Source organism: Lycium barbarum, chromosome 8 (genome assembly GCF_019175385.1).
Source record: "Lycium barbarum isolate Lr01 chromosome 8, ASM1917538v2, whole genome shotgun sequence".
Classification (NCBI taxonomy): domain Eukaryota; kingdom Viridiplantae; phylum Streptophyta; class Magnoliopsida; order Solanales; family Solanaceae; genus Lycium; species Lycium barbarum.
Window position 1 is genome coordinate 118,026,423 of NC_083344.1, and position 13,322 is coordinate 118,039,744.

General features: G+C 32.8%; 1 protein-coding gene across 1 annotated transcript; it reads right to left on the minus strand.

Moving 5' to 3' along the window:
- Positions 1 to 5,530: 5,530 nt before the first annotated feature.
- On the minus strand, positions 5,531 to 10,826 carry LOC132606884 (adenosine kinase 2-like). Its single transcript, XM_060320553.1, has 12 exons — positions 10,670 to 10,826; positions 9,859 to 9,912; positions 8,641 to 8,687; positions 8,491 to 8,522; positions 8,299 to 8,400; positions 8,074 to 8,138; positions 7,775 to 7,851; positions 7,602 to 7,699; positions 7,447 to 7,517; positions 7,301 to 7,367; positions 7,037 to 7,220; positions 5,531 to 6,067 (listed from the first exon to the last, which is right to left on the minus strand). Exons 1-12 carry the CDS (start codon positions 10,750 to 10,752, stop codon positions 5,928 to 5,930), a joined length of 1,020 nt encoding a protein of 339 aa, XP_060176536.1. The 5' UTR covers positions 10,753 to 10,826; the 3' UTR covers positions 5,531 to 5,927.
- Between the last annotated feature and the right edge of the window lie 2,496 nt (positions 10,827 to 13,322).

A 13,322-nucleotide genomic window follows, 5' to 3' on the forward strand; every position in this document is an offset into this window, starting at 1 on the left:
ATGGTTCGGGGCGTGACATCCTATAACCAGGTTCAATGGGAAAAACTAATCGTATGATGACTTATTGAGAAATTGCACTATTTTATTTATTCCCTCCCTATGGTGTGAGTGCATTATTTTGTAACAGTTTGTGGAGGTTGGGTATATAAACTCTTAATGAAATGTTGTAGCTCGTATGAGTGGGGTGTTAAGTTATATAAGCACCCTTGACAGATTTTACCTATGTAAGTGTGGAAGTAGACCGCTTCCTATGAGAATTGGGCTAATTCTCATGTCAACACCTTGATTATTATGTGTAAGCAGTAATTCTTTATTTCCCTTAAGCAGTCATAGTTTAAGTCTGAGACCACTACAGCTCTAGAATAAAAATTATTGTTTTACTAAGTGAAGGTTCAATGCAGAGCACACCTTGATTATGCACAATAGTCTCCCTTCAACTAAATTGGCGATAACTCTCTTATTTCAATATTAAAATGAGTGGGGGATTGTTAGGTTAAGGAGCATTTTTAATGTTGCAAAATATTATTGTTAAAATGCCTTATAAATCCTACACGTTGTGACCATAAAAGTGGCTGAAGTGGGATCATTTCTTAGTAGCCATTATTGGCTGAAGTGGGATCATTGGGATCATTTCTTGGTAGCCATTATTGGCTGAAGTGGGATCATTAGAGCAAGACAATGGCAATTATTTCTCTTGGTACATTTGTATCCATACATATCATCCAATTCATTATAAGGATGACTTTCTTCTTCTATAAATAGAAATCACCCTTTCTCTTTGTGGGGATAAGAAAGAAAAATAAAAGAGTGAGGAAAATAAAAGAGAGTTGAATTAGTTGAAGAAAGGTGTTATTCTTTGTGGAGCTTTGGACTCAACTTCTTGTCCAGAGTTTGTTGAGTTATACGACGTGATCGGACTGTTGTATTCTAGAGGGGACAAGTCAGAAAGATTACTGCTGGACCGGTAAAGATTTGCTGCAGTGGGCTTGAATCTCCTTAAAGAAAGCGAGATATTCGCGCCTCAGCCAAAGACATTTTTTATTTTATTTTTCAATTGTAATTTTATTATTATTGTATTATCATCAACAGTAAGTCCGTAAAAAAGATACATGGCCGCGAGCAAAGATATTAATGATGAGGAAGGCTTTTTTGTTATGCTACTAATACTTGCTCTGCTATTTTGGCGTATAGTAATTAATTACTTTAAACTTTGATTATAAATAGTGGATATGAAATTTCGTTTCGTGGATCATTGCTATATGTATGTATGGATCACTTTTGATATGTGGATCAACACCAACCAAGGAAGACATGCTGAAGTGATGAGAACAATCGTAGTTTAGTTTTTTAGTTTTCGTGCTCACTGCTCAGTATGGCTTTGAGCTATTTGCTCTCTCATATACTTTCTTTTATTTTTGCTTGAAGAATCTGTTTGTGATGAATGGAATGAAGAAATTGGAGAAGAGTCTCACATTTAAGATTGTGTGAGTTATGATGAGATACCAACGTTGTTTGAGGAACTAGAGGGTCAATTCCTTTCTCTTGTAGCTGCTGCGTACTTTGATTTGGTAGCTGAGAGTACAGGAATCAATACATCACTATTCATAAGTTTTGGGGGGAAAATCGAAAGGTACAAGTAAGATCCACCTATGATTGTGTCAAATTTACAAAAATATGCTCACCAATTAATTTTTAGAATAAGATCATGTTGAGTAGATAGACTACATCAAGCCTCGACTTAATACCAAGCATTAAACATGGAAGAAAGTCAAATCAGAAGTCACTAGACTACATATGTCCGTTTTAGATCAATTCGTATATAGGCATAAAGATTTTGCATGTTATTCCATCTTCCTCTATTAGTGATAAGTCAGCTCATGACATTGATGGTGTAATAATTGTTTCAACTGAATTATTTTTGTGTCTTTTTTACAGACTTTAGCAATGTTTTTTTCAATTTAATGTTGCAAGGTTTCTTTTTTATGTTTCGAGTATATGTTTCTTTCATAAATAGTTTATATCATTAGGAAGCATACTAATACGAGACATGACCTAATAATACTACTTAAGACTCTATATTACAAAACATAAGAATACTTTTTCTTATTTACAAAACATAACGGATCTGAAAAAATAAAAGCTCATCCTTCCCTTCCCCTTCTCTAATTTGTCCAGATCTGGAAAAAAAAAACAATTCACCCTTCCCTTCCCCTTCTCTCACACAATCTGCTCAGATTTGGAAAAAATAAAAACAGCTGCAAGCCAAAAAGAAGAAGTCGACTACGTGGGAATAGCTACTTTTCCCGTATCACCCCAGCCTTTTGTTTTCTCTGAATTTTAATTTTGCAAGATCAAATAACTTTTGAGATTTTCTCCATGTGAAAGTGTTTTGTATACCTCTCTATTTGTCATCTTTCAAGTTATGCTTTCTCACAATCTTATCCTAATTAAAACACCAAATTCTGCTTTTTGATGAAAACTTTGTTTACAGAAAATAGGCTTTTCATTATGTTTTGGCTTCCTCATTTTCAATTTTGCCCATTAGATAGAACTTTGTTTATACAAATTTACTGGTACACAAGATAGTTGAATTAATTGCCCCTCTAGAAATTCGGAAGAAATAAAACCTTCTATTCTGATTTTGGGCTATTTGGGAGTGTATTGATATTGTATGACATCTGTATACAATGTTATTATAGTTGTATTAAATTTCATCCAAATTTGAAGCGAGATACAAAATTATATTAAATTTGTATAAAATGTTGTTGTAGTTGTATTAAATTTCCAAAAGCCTAACATGAACTTTATACAAAATTTATACAATTATATATATATTTCATACCGGTTTTATACAGTTTTCATACACGAAAAATGTGAGAATTCTAAGTTTTGAGCAAGATATACATATTTCATAGTATAATTTTCATACACAAATTTGAGCCAAAATTTTAAGCTTTGAGCAAGATATCACATTTCATACAGTATTCATACACAAAAATTTTGTATATGTTTTGTAAGAAATCTATTGGTATGTTTTGTAAACTGAAAAATATCGTCATATTTTGTAAATATACCCTCTTCTTACGTATATATCGGTTATTCTCCCTACATTGTTTGATCATGTCTAATTAATCTGTGGTTATTAATGTCAGTTTAGTCATTAGTACTTGAAACTCCTTTTAAAAATTGTGTGATCTTTTGGTTTGTTTTTTGATAAGATATGATTTACTAAAACTTGTAGTGACATGTCTAATTCAATCTCAATCTCTAACATTTTTCATGTATTTAAAAGATCACGATGGTTAGAACGGGATATATTTAGGTTACAGGTGTGTTTGAAAAGCTTTAGAAAAATGCCTTAGTTGGTCAACATGATTTAGGGGCAAGCTTCAGAATTCAAATCCATTATCACTTTAGTTGTTTTAAGTATGAAAACTAAATTTTATTCAAAGTCACAAAATATGATTTAAGAAACAAATACTCAAAATGAGGGGTTGAGTGGTTACACTCAACCGGAGTCACACCAACAAGTCCTAAATAATAATACCAACTTAAACAAAGTAACAAAGGACAAAGACATAAATAACCATGCGGGTGAAAAATTGACACTGGATGGCCCAAGAAGCTTAATAGATATTGTTAGCCTTTTTAAAAAAAAAAAAAAATCATTTTGTGGCCTTTTTAAAACTAATTAATTCCGCATATGTATAGAAACTTTATCGTCGTTTGTATAGACTATGTATCGCTATCATCAACTGTATCATTATTGTCCCTACAATATATGTATAAAAAAAATGTATCATTGTTGTATAATTTGTGTATAATAAATATATAATCAATGTAGAATCAGTGTATAATGTATATACACTAATTGATACACATATTATACAGTTATTATACACTATTTATACACATGCAAGGATTATCGAAGAAAAAATGAAGACCGCCGGAAAAGTTTTTCCGGCCAGATCTATACCGGAATAGGATTGAAGGGGCCAGATCTGGGCTCATTTTGTATTTTTTTTTACTGCTTTGGGGTTGATCGGAGATCGTTTTTGCGGCGAACTATGTTGCTCTGTTTCTAACATTTGGCCGGAAAAGTTAAACTCTGGAAACTATTTCAAAGAAACAAAGAATAGGGTTCAGAAAAAAGTATGAAGCTATTGTTGGTCGAGCTTGAGCTTTGAAACCGATAATCAATTTCGAATTTGAATGCGGTTTTTGAGATTGAAACTGTTTGGGTTGAGTTCGAAACTGATTCTACGTTGGATCGACCGGATAAAATTGACCGAGTTGAAGAGGAAAAAGCTAACTTTGTCTTTTTATTTTGAAGCAAGTATACTTTGTTTTGTCCAAAGAAGAGCTAAAAGTTGCCTTATGCATTTCTTGTGTGTGATGGTGTCCAACACAAAGGACAATTTGCAGCTTTGTCCTTCGACGGGGTGGCCTTTAATTTTTGTCCCTCAAATTGGTAGTTTTTAACTTTTGCCCTTCGCTAAAAAAAAAATAATTTTGGGTTTAAATTCCCACTCAATCAAAAATTTTAAAAAAAATTGCAAGGTAAAATTTTGCAAATTCTGCCTTCCGATTTTATTTTATTTTTACTGAGCTTGGGTTCGAACCCATAACCTCAGGGTAATTCTGCCTTGCGATTTTTTTTTTTTTTTTTACTGAATTGGAGTTCAAACCCACAATCTCGGGATATTAAGCGAAGGGCAAAACTTAAAGGCCACCAATTTGAAGGTCAAAAATTAAAGACCACCCAAATGAAGGGTAATCCGCCAAAAAAAAAAAACACAAATACTCAAAATGAGAAGTCAAATTGTTACACTCAACGCGAACTATACCAAGAAGTCCTAAATAGTACTCCCTCTGTCCCAAAAAGATTATCCTCCTTTTCTTTTCAGTCTGTTCCAAAAAGATTGTCCTCTTTCTATATTTAGAAATAATTTAACTTTATGAGATGATTTACAGCTACACAAATATCTAAGGCTTGTTTTGGACCACATTTCAAAAGTCTTCCTTTATTTCTTAAACTTTGTGTCAAGTCAAAAGAGAATAATCTTTTGGGACGGAGGGAGTACTTAATACCAACTTATACAAATCTCAAAAAAAATTAAAATACTCAAATACTCAAAATGAGGGGTCAGATTGTTACAAAGAGCATGCTATTAAATTTATCCATGCTCTTCAACCCTTATTTTTGCAACTTCTCCTTCTTGCTCCTCATCTTTCCTGTGTTGTCTTAATCCTAGTAATTTCTACGTGTACAACCATGTCTAGCTACTTACTATAAATTTGGCACTTACCGTCAATATAATAAACGCACCATAGTGACTCAAAAGGCATTTTGTTGAATCTAGATTCTTCAGCCAAGTAGTTCAAAAGGCGTGCAAACATTAGTATAGCAGTATGGGCATGCATGTATTTTGGATTAAATGATCAAAAATGTAGTAATTCACATGAGAGCAATTGAACAATATAGGCAAGTCCAGGCAATCCGGAAGATCTTATGAACAATTTAACAAGATAGTTATAATGGCATTGTCAACACAAAAAGAGAAGTAGAAAACACATTCAACTTTCGTTTTGCCTGAGTTGGATCATATACTTTTACTTCTTTTCTCCGTGATATAAAAACAAGGACAGTAAATGAAACAAACTAGCCTAACACACTTTCTTATCACGAACGAAAACTATAGAACCATCTTAATTGCAATAAAACGCAATTAAAATAGAATGTTATTCTTAATGACCAAAAAAGAAGGCAATGAAAATCCCTTACAACATATGGGATGAGAATTGGGATATGGATATACCTTGAGCAACTGGCATAACCCGTTAAAATGAAAAATACTAAAACCAGAAAATATTTCTGATTAACTGGAGTAAGAACATGGAAAGCACACAAGTGGAAAATCCCTCATTTAAAAATCGGGCTTCTCAGGGTATGTGCAACCAGGCCTTTGGATGATGACATTTGATGCATAACACCCTGATTTTACACAATCTGCAATGGGTTTTTCTTGGACCAACTGTGCAAGGAATCCTCCAACAAATGCATCCCCTAAAAAAGTGTAAACACAAATTATGTAATTTCTTCTGTATTCTTGATTTGTCTACCGAGCAAAAGCGCTGTAGAACAGTGTGTACAAGGAAAATTATTACTGCAATTCGTGTGCCACACGAAACAGTTCAACCAATAAGCTAATGTTACTTTAGCCAAAGAATAAAAATTCTCTAAAAGGTAACCAGAGGCACTTAGGAAATGTAATATTTTGTGAATGACTTTACGATTTGGTAACATTCTAAATTTCCAAAAACTTTTAAAACTTCATGAAAACAATTTTTCAGAAACAAAAAGAGAAGCAAAAAGATTTAATCGAGAAAGGTGCAAAGTGCCTTTAATAATTTGGTAATTGAGAAGTCCACAAATTTATAATTCTGGTTCATACCAGCTTTAGTTTTGAATTTTCTATAAAGCTTGTTAAATGCGTTAAAGGGTGCAGTTTTATCAGTACAGAGGCAAATATGACAGAATTCATAGCAGTCGCTAATTTCTCATATGGCCAATTGAACTTTTTCCACTATAACAATAAAGTCATAAAACTATCTTGTGACATTGAAGTAACTGAACTTAACCCACTATAATAGTAAAGTCACAAGACTATTTTCATCACATTAAATAAACTTAACTTCATCCATTAATAATCAAGTCACAAAACTTATCAACCATAACTATATAGTCACCTTGATGGGTAGGTTTGGTCGCTATAGTGCATAAAGTTTACTAACTTTACGATTATAGGTTCAGTTACTTTAACGTGACAAAAAAACAATTTTGTAACTTGACTGTTGTAGTGTGTCTAGTTTAGTTACTTTAAAGTGACAAAAGATAGTTTAATACCTTCACGTGAATTTAATCCCTCAATGCAAAGTATCAGTTAATTGGTACAAACATATATTTTCCACTAAATGAGTAGGTATTTTAACTCTATTGCAGTAGAAACGAACAAAACTAATATAAAAAACATACCAGCACCATTGGTGTCAACTAGTTTCTCTTTTGGCAATGGAATTACTGGGAACAGCTTCACCTTCCCATCCTCAGCCACAACAACTGGATCAGCACCCTGTGTAATGACAGTGATTCTCTTGTGTGTTCCTGATGCCTTTGGCCATTGGGAGATCTTCAAAGCTATTTCTTCAACATTATCAGTCTGGTCATTAAACCATAAGTTAGCTATACAACACAAAACCCAAATAACTTTTAGAAAGCTAGAGCTAAGGCATCCATTACCTCCCAGCCATGAACTCTAGAGAAGGTTCTTGCTTCCGTCTCATTACCAAAGACAAAGTCCATATACCTGAAAACAAGATATGCAAGTCCTAATCAGTACCTATCTTCTACTTAGTAACCTTAAAGAGGTGGGACATTGGCCTTACGGCAAGACTTTCTCTTGTTGATCCTTGAAGAACTCACAGATAAATGGTGCTGAAAGGTTCATTGAAAAAACCTGCAGCAATTAGGAAAATTACATGATTGTTTCATTTTCACACTACAAAAAGCAGTCAAACATAATCAATGTCAACGGTCAGACCTTGTTCTTGGAAGCTGCATGCTCAGCAACAAGCTGAATAGATTCTGGAGAAACGGTGAGAAAGAATCCAGCGATGTAGAAATACTTGGCCTTCTCCACTGTATACACGTAGACATTAGTTTAACATGAAAATTAGGCATCTGCGTAGAAAAAACAGGACTAAGGATTCCTACCCAAAGCCCAGTTCTCCGGTTTTTTCAAATGGTCAACCTTGTAGCAGTTTGCAGCTGATAAGTTTGCAACCAGCGACCTGGAAAAATTAATTTCCAAACATCATCAGTTCATAAGAAGCATTTGAAACCTTGAGAAGACTTGAGTTTATCATGTTTTTAACCGTTACTAATTGAAAATTATTCTTGTTTCCCTAATTGAAAATTATTCTTGTTTCCCCTCCTTTTTCAGTCAGCATAAGCTTAAGAGTATTGTACAACAGCAAGGAGGAAAGACAGTAAGCAAATTTCTCTAGACTGACCTTTCGCCATCAAGCACACAGACAGCACAAGTACCGGTTGGACTCTCATCCTCATAGTAGTGAACCTAAATGCACCCATGTGTAAAGATCATATGAAATTAAAGCCTCTCTTTACCATGTTATTACACAAAATAATGAGTTGATAAATCTGAAAGTATTAATACCCCCTTCCCCCAACAAAAAGAAAATGTCAAACAAGGAGAAAATTAGAGACAAAGAATCTACTTTAACACCAGCATCTTTTGCATTTTTCTTCATCTCCTCCCCAAACTTGTCCTTCCCAATAGAGCCCATGTAACTTGTTGCACCTGGAATTTGAAGCATCCACTGCAAATGAAAATGGAAAGTTATTCTTCAGGACAAAATAGCCCATGTAAGATTGCAACAACCAAGGGAAAAACAAAAATGACAACACACCTGAGCTACTCTGATTGAATTTTGAGTTGCACCTGCAATTCATAATTTGAAAAAACAAAACAACATTGTTCAGTATCCCCTGGTATCTTCAATGCAAAATATCAATCAATAAAGATGTCAGTAAGCAAGCATCAAGTTATGGCAATTTACCTCCAGCAATGAATTCAACACTATACTTGGATGTCATTTCTTCATACCTAGGAAATAAAAAACTTTATCAGCATTTTGAATGAACAAGCATATTCCTATTCTTTGTTAAGGCACAAGACCAAACTTTTTTCTTCAGCACAATAAGTTCTAGTAACTACTCTCTCTTCGTGTTTGTATTCCAAACATGCAACTATTCAGCAAGCAAACCTTTCACCTTTAATATCAAAAAAGTAATAGGCCCATCATTAGAACAATTCATATTGACCAGGAACAAGATTCACTGTAACCAGAAAAATATCTTTACAAGTATCTTTTGAATGAGGGTGTATTGCAAACAGCCATGCACTTATGAAAGCAATAAGGCTATTCATAGAAAATATATAGAGATTTCATGGACAATACTAACATTCACGCAAAGTTTATTGGTTTTTGACAAGTTGTATTCAAAGGTTGTGATGATGGTATAATTTAAAGTGAATCCTCAAGAAAACATGGCACACGTCTTAGTTTCCCGCGATAATATGGCTTGAACCATTTGTATCGGCATATTCAATGATAACGCTACGTGATACAATCCTTGACTTCCAAATTGACAACAAATTTCAGTCTGAAATAAAATGAGCACATATCGATTTAAAATAGGTTTTTTAAGTAGCTTGGTATTAACTTTAGCTTGTAAATAACTACATGGTGTTTTAGAATTATTCAACATGGATAAGCAATGAGGCAATCCATTTAGAGTATTATTTTACACATGAAATCAGGAATGACTGCGAGAAATATTATTATCAATCTTCAACTAATGATTTTGAATAAAATCCTCATTGCCTTCAAGCTGCAAATAATTTTTATCCTTACATACATTATTAGTGATTCTGAAACATGGTGCATTCCATATTTCTTACACAAGGTCATTTATTTCTCAATAAAGTCCTCTGCTTTCCTATTAGAAAGAAACTAGAACTGTTTTCTAGTGTTTTACAGAGCACATAAGTAACTAGCACAATCAACAGCAAGCTATCCCGACAATGGCACTCAAATGGCAGTCGATAAAAAGAAAACAGTTCTGTAGTTCACTGCCTCTGAATCCAATCAACTAATTAGAGGGGCAAACTTATAAAACGGAACGAAAAAACTTATTAGTGCAAACACAAAATGCAATCTCCTATACTAAGCTAGGGAATGCGGATAGGCACATCAAACTAAGATGAAACTTACATAGGCAAGTGCTTGTCCTCAGCAAGAATAGCATTGTTTGGCTTGATGTCGTACCTGAGTTAATTCAAATAAGAATATGATATCGTACTCCCATACAAAGAATAAAACAAAATCCAAATCCAGGTAAAACTAATGCATTTTAAGAGCTATACTATACAACTTTACTCTAAAACTGAAATACAGCCCAACATAAATATATTACGCCACGTAGCCCAATATACAATATTATACAACATTATATGTGGGGAAAGCATTACACATAATATATCAACCTTGTATAAAAGTGTATAAAAGGTGTTTATACTCAAAATGGGCTACATGGCGTAAATATTTTCTCCCAGTAGACATAAAGCGTAAATTTCCCTAAAAGGAACTAAGTCATTTTAAGAGCTACTATACAACTTTGCTGTAAACTAAAACCTAAACAACAAATAATATCAGAAATACAAAAGATTGAAAATCAAAATCCACGTAAAAGCAAAGCATTTTAAGAGCTACTACTACACAACTTTACTCTAACACTAAAAATTAAATAATGTACTTATAACATCACGAGTAGGAAGATTCAAAATCAAAATCCAGGTAAAACTAACGCATTTTAAGAGCTACCATACAACTTTGCTCTAAAACTAAAAACTAAAAAAAGGATAATATTAGGAATACGAAAAAATTCAAAATCAAAATCCAAAAATCTAGGCAATAAGAGTAATGTATGTAAATAAACATGTAGCATTCACCAGATCTATGAATCCAAACTAATAAAACTGAACACTGTTGTATAGCTAAAAAATGTGAGAGTAATATTGCTTACTTGTTAAGGAAATCTTGATCGATAACAGCAGAGATATCGAGCAATGGATTGCCCATACCCAAAAGAATTCCTTCATTCTCCATTCTTTGATAGTATTTCTGATTTTTCGTTTTTTTGTTTCAGATCTTAAAGTAGGTGCAAATTTGGGTGTAGGTATTCAACGGTTTATATAGAAATAGCGTCGGTGTTAGTGGGTAAACGATGGTGACACGCTTCATTTTATATTATTGTTCAAGTTTAGTTAATTCCTTTTTTAAGAAAATAAATACTAAATATTAGTGCTAAATTTAGAGATAATTTCAATAATTTACAATCCAATATAAAATATTACATTCATGTAGCCATATTTTTAATTTATATCCACGTAGCCTTTTTTTTTGTTGCAACAACGCTAAACACACGATTTATAACATTATATATTTACCGTAGACAATGCATAAACCTTGTATAAAAGGTTCATTTCGGGTAATATTAGAAATATGAGTTATTTCGGGTAAATATTTTCTCCAAATTGACATATAGTGGTATTTTCCCTAACAAAGATTTACAATAAACGATTTTAGTGTATTAATGCATAAACGGTATCAAATAGTTAAATGATGCAGCAACATGAGTTATAATCCAACTAGGGGAAATTGAATTTAAATAACCTTACGTAACATCGAAATAGAAAACTTGGCTAAATTGTGCGCTAGCATATTTCAAGATCAAGGAATATATACCACATGTATATCTTCAAAGAAACTCGTAAGCTTTCTGATATCTTCACAAGTAATCACTGGCTCCAATGAATCTACACTTCTTTTCAATATCATATCCACCACAGCACATTTAACCATCCATTTTCCTTAGCATTTTTCAATGCTTCACAAATTAGAGTGCTTCAGCGGTGATAACTTAGCGCTAATAAACTGGTTAATAACTTATCATAAAACAAACACACTCGTCATCTCAATTTATATGAAGGTATTTCATGATTAGACATAAAATTAAGAGAAAAGAGAAATGTTTTGAAATTTGTGAAATAAATTATATAAATTTGTTGCATTAATTATCTCGTCAAGAATCAAATAAAAACATTTAAGTTAAATTGTTACTAAAAATAAAAAAAATATCTTATTATGGCTGACTGAAAAAATAATGTAACATAAATTGAGATGAGAATAATAACATCCACTTAAACTTGTCGAACTACTTATTGAACTAGAGAGGTCTCTAATTATATGATATCCTTGCAATTAGAGAGTCGTTTCCTACCCAAAAAAAAAGTACAGCATTTGTCGACATATATCGCAAACATTTGCAGATATTAGACTTGTGTACAAATAAGTTATTCATTTGAAAAAAATGTAAATAACTGATAATTTTATAGTTAGATAAAATATTATTAAATTTGATTAAGATCGGTCAAATTACAATAATAAAAAATAAAAATGTGTAAACGGGGAAAAATTAACTTCATAATTTCATTAAGTAATTGATACTAACTTTTAAAAATAAAAGGACCAAACTCAACGAGACATTGGTCTTTTCAGATATCGAAGTCAAAAATTGTTAGGTTCCACTTCATTTTGGTGTTGGTGCAATGGCGGGTCCTTTCACCAACCATTTCAATTTCTTTTTCCACACATACTTCTCTTTGTGCTGATTTTCAATATTTTGGAAATAAACAAGGGAAGAGAAATGAAGAAGGAAAAACAGTTTCTTCGCCAAATACACAAATAAACCACTAAATTTGACTTGTCAGTTAGACCTTATTTATTCTTATTAAAATTAAAACGTCTGAATATGAATCTAAACAAAACATATGTTTGAATGGTAAAATGTGATACCAAGATCTAAATATCAAATATTTAAGAAGGTTTGTTTTCTCAATATTTCAATGTATAAAAAAATTATTTAAAAATTATAAAGATAATATTAAATAAAACTTAATTAATTTAATATTATATCAACAATTTTTTTTTCTAAACATATATAGTAGCGATGGCTAACAGTCGTAGTTGTCGATGTCGACTTTGAGTGGTGGTTGGTGTTAGTATTGGTTGTGGGTAGTACTTAGTGATGATAATGTCTGCTAGTAGCGGTTAATATTGGTGATAGTTGATGGTGGTGACAAATAATTGTGATGGATGATATTGACAACCAATGATGTTGGTGCTAGTGGTGATTGGCCGTATATAGTAGTGGTTGATGGTGGTAATTGTCGACAGTAATTGATGATTGTTGCTTTAATGGAGAATTGTAATTGATGATGATGATTGTAATTTATAAATAGTGACTATTGGTTTGACAACTGACTGTAATGATTAACGGCGAAGATAATTGTGGCTGAGAATGATAGATGTGGAATGTGGTAATGAGCGGTGGACGACGGTGGTAATTAGTGGTGAATGGAGCTTTTTGAGTCGTTCCGCAGTAAGTATGGCCTTTTCCATAGGCAAGAAATATATGCTTTTGCAAGGAGTTTTCGCGAGTATGTAAGGAGTTTTTTTTTTTTTTTGGAAGGAAGGGGTGGGGGGTGGGGGTGGGGGTGGGGGGTGGAGTGTATCATTGAGGTTTTTCACTCTCAAATCAAGTATAAAATACACTATTCAGCATGAGACATTTAGTAGGCGTTTGGTCATGTAAATCAAATATTTTTCACTTTATT

Excerpts from the sequence above, each read along its gene's own strand:
- LOC132606884 (XM_060320553.1), bottom strand. The coding sequence starts at position 10,752 with ATGGAGAATGAAGGAATTCTTTTGGGTATGGGCAATCCATTGCTCGAT. Across the intron at positions 8,688-9,858 it reads GAGGACAAGCACTTGCCTAT|GTATGAAGAAATGACATCCA; the intron begins GTAAGTTTCATC and ends TTTATTTCCTAG. Across the intron at positions 7,368-7,446 it reads CAACAAGAGAAAGTCTTGCC|GTATATGGACTTTGTCTTTG; the intron begins GTAAGGCCAATG and ends TCTTGTTTTCAG.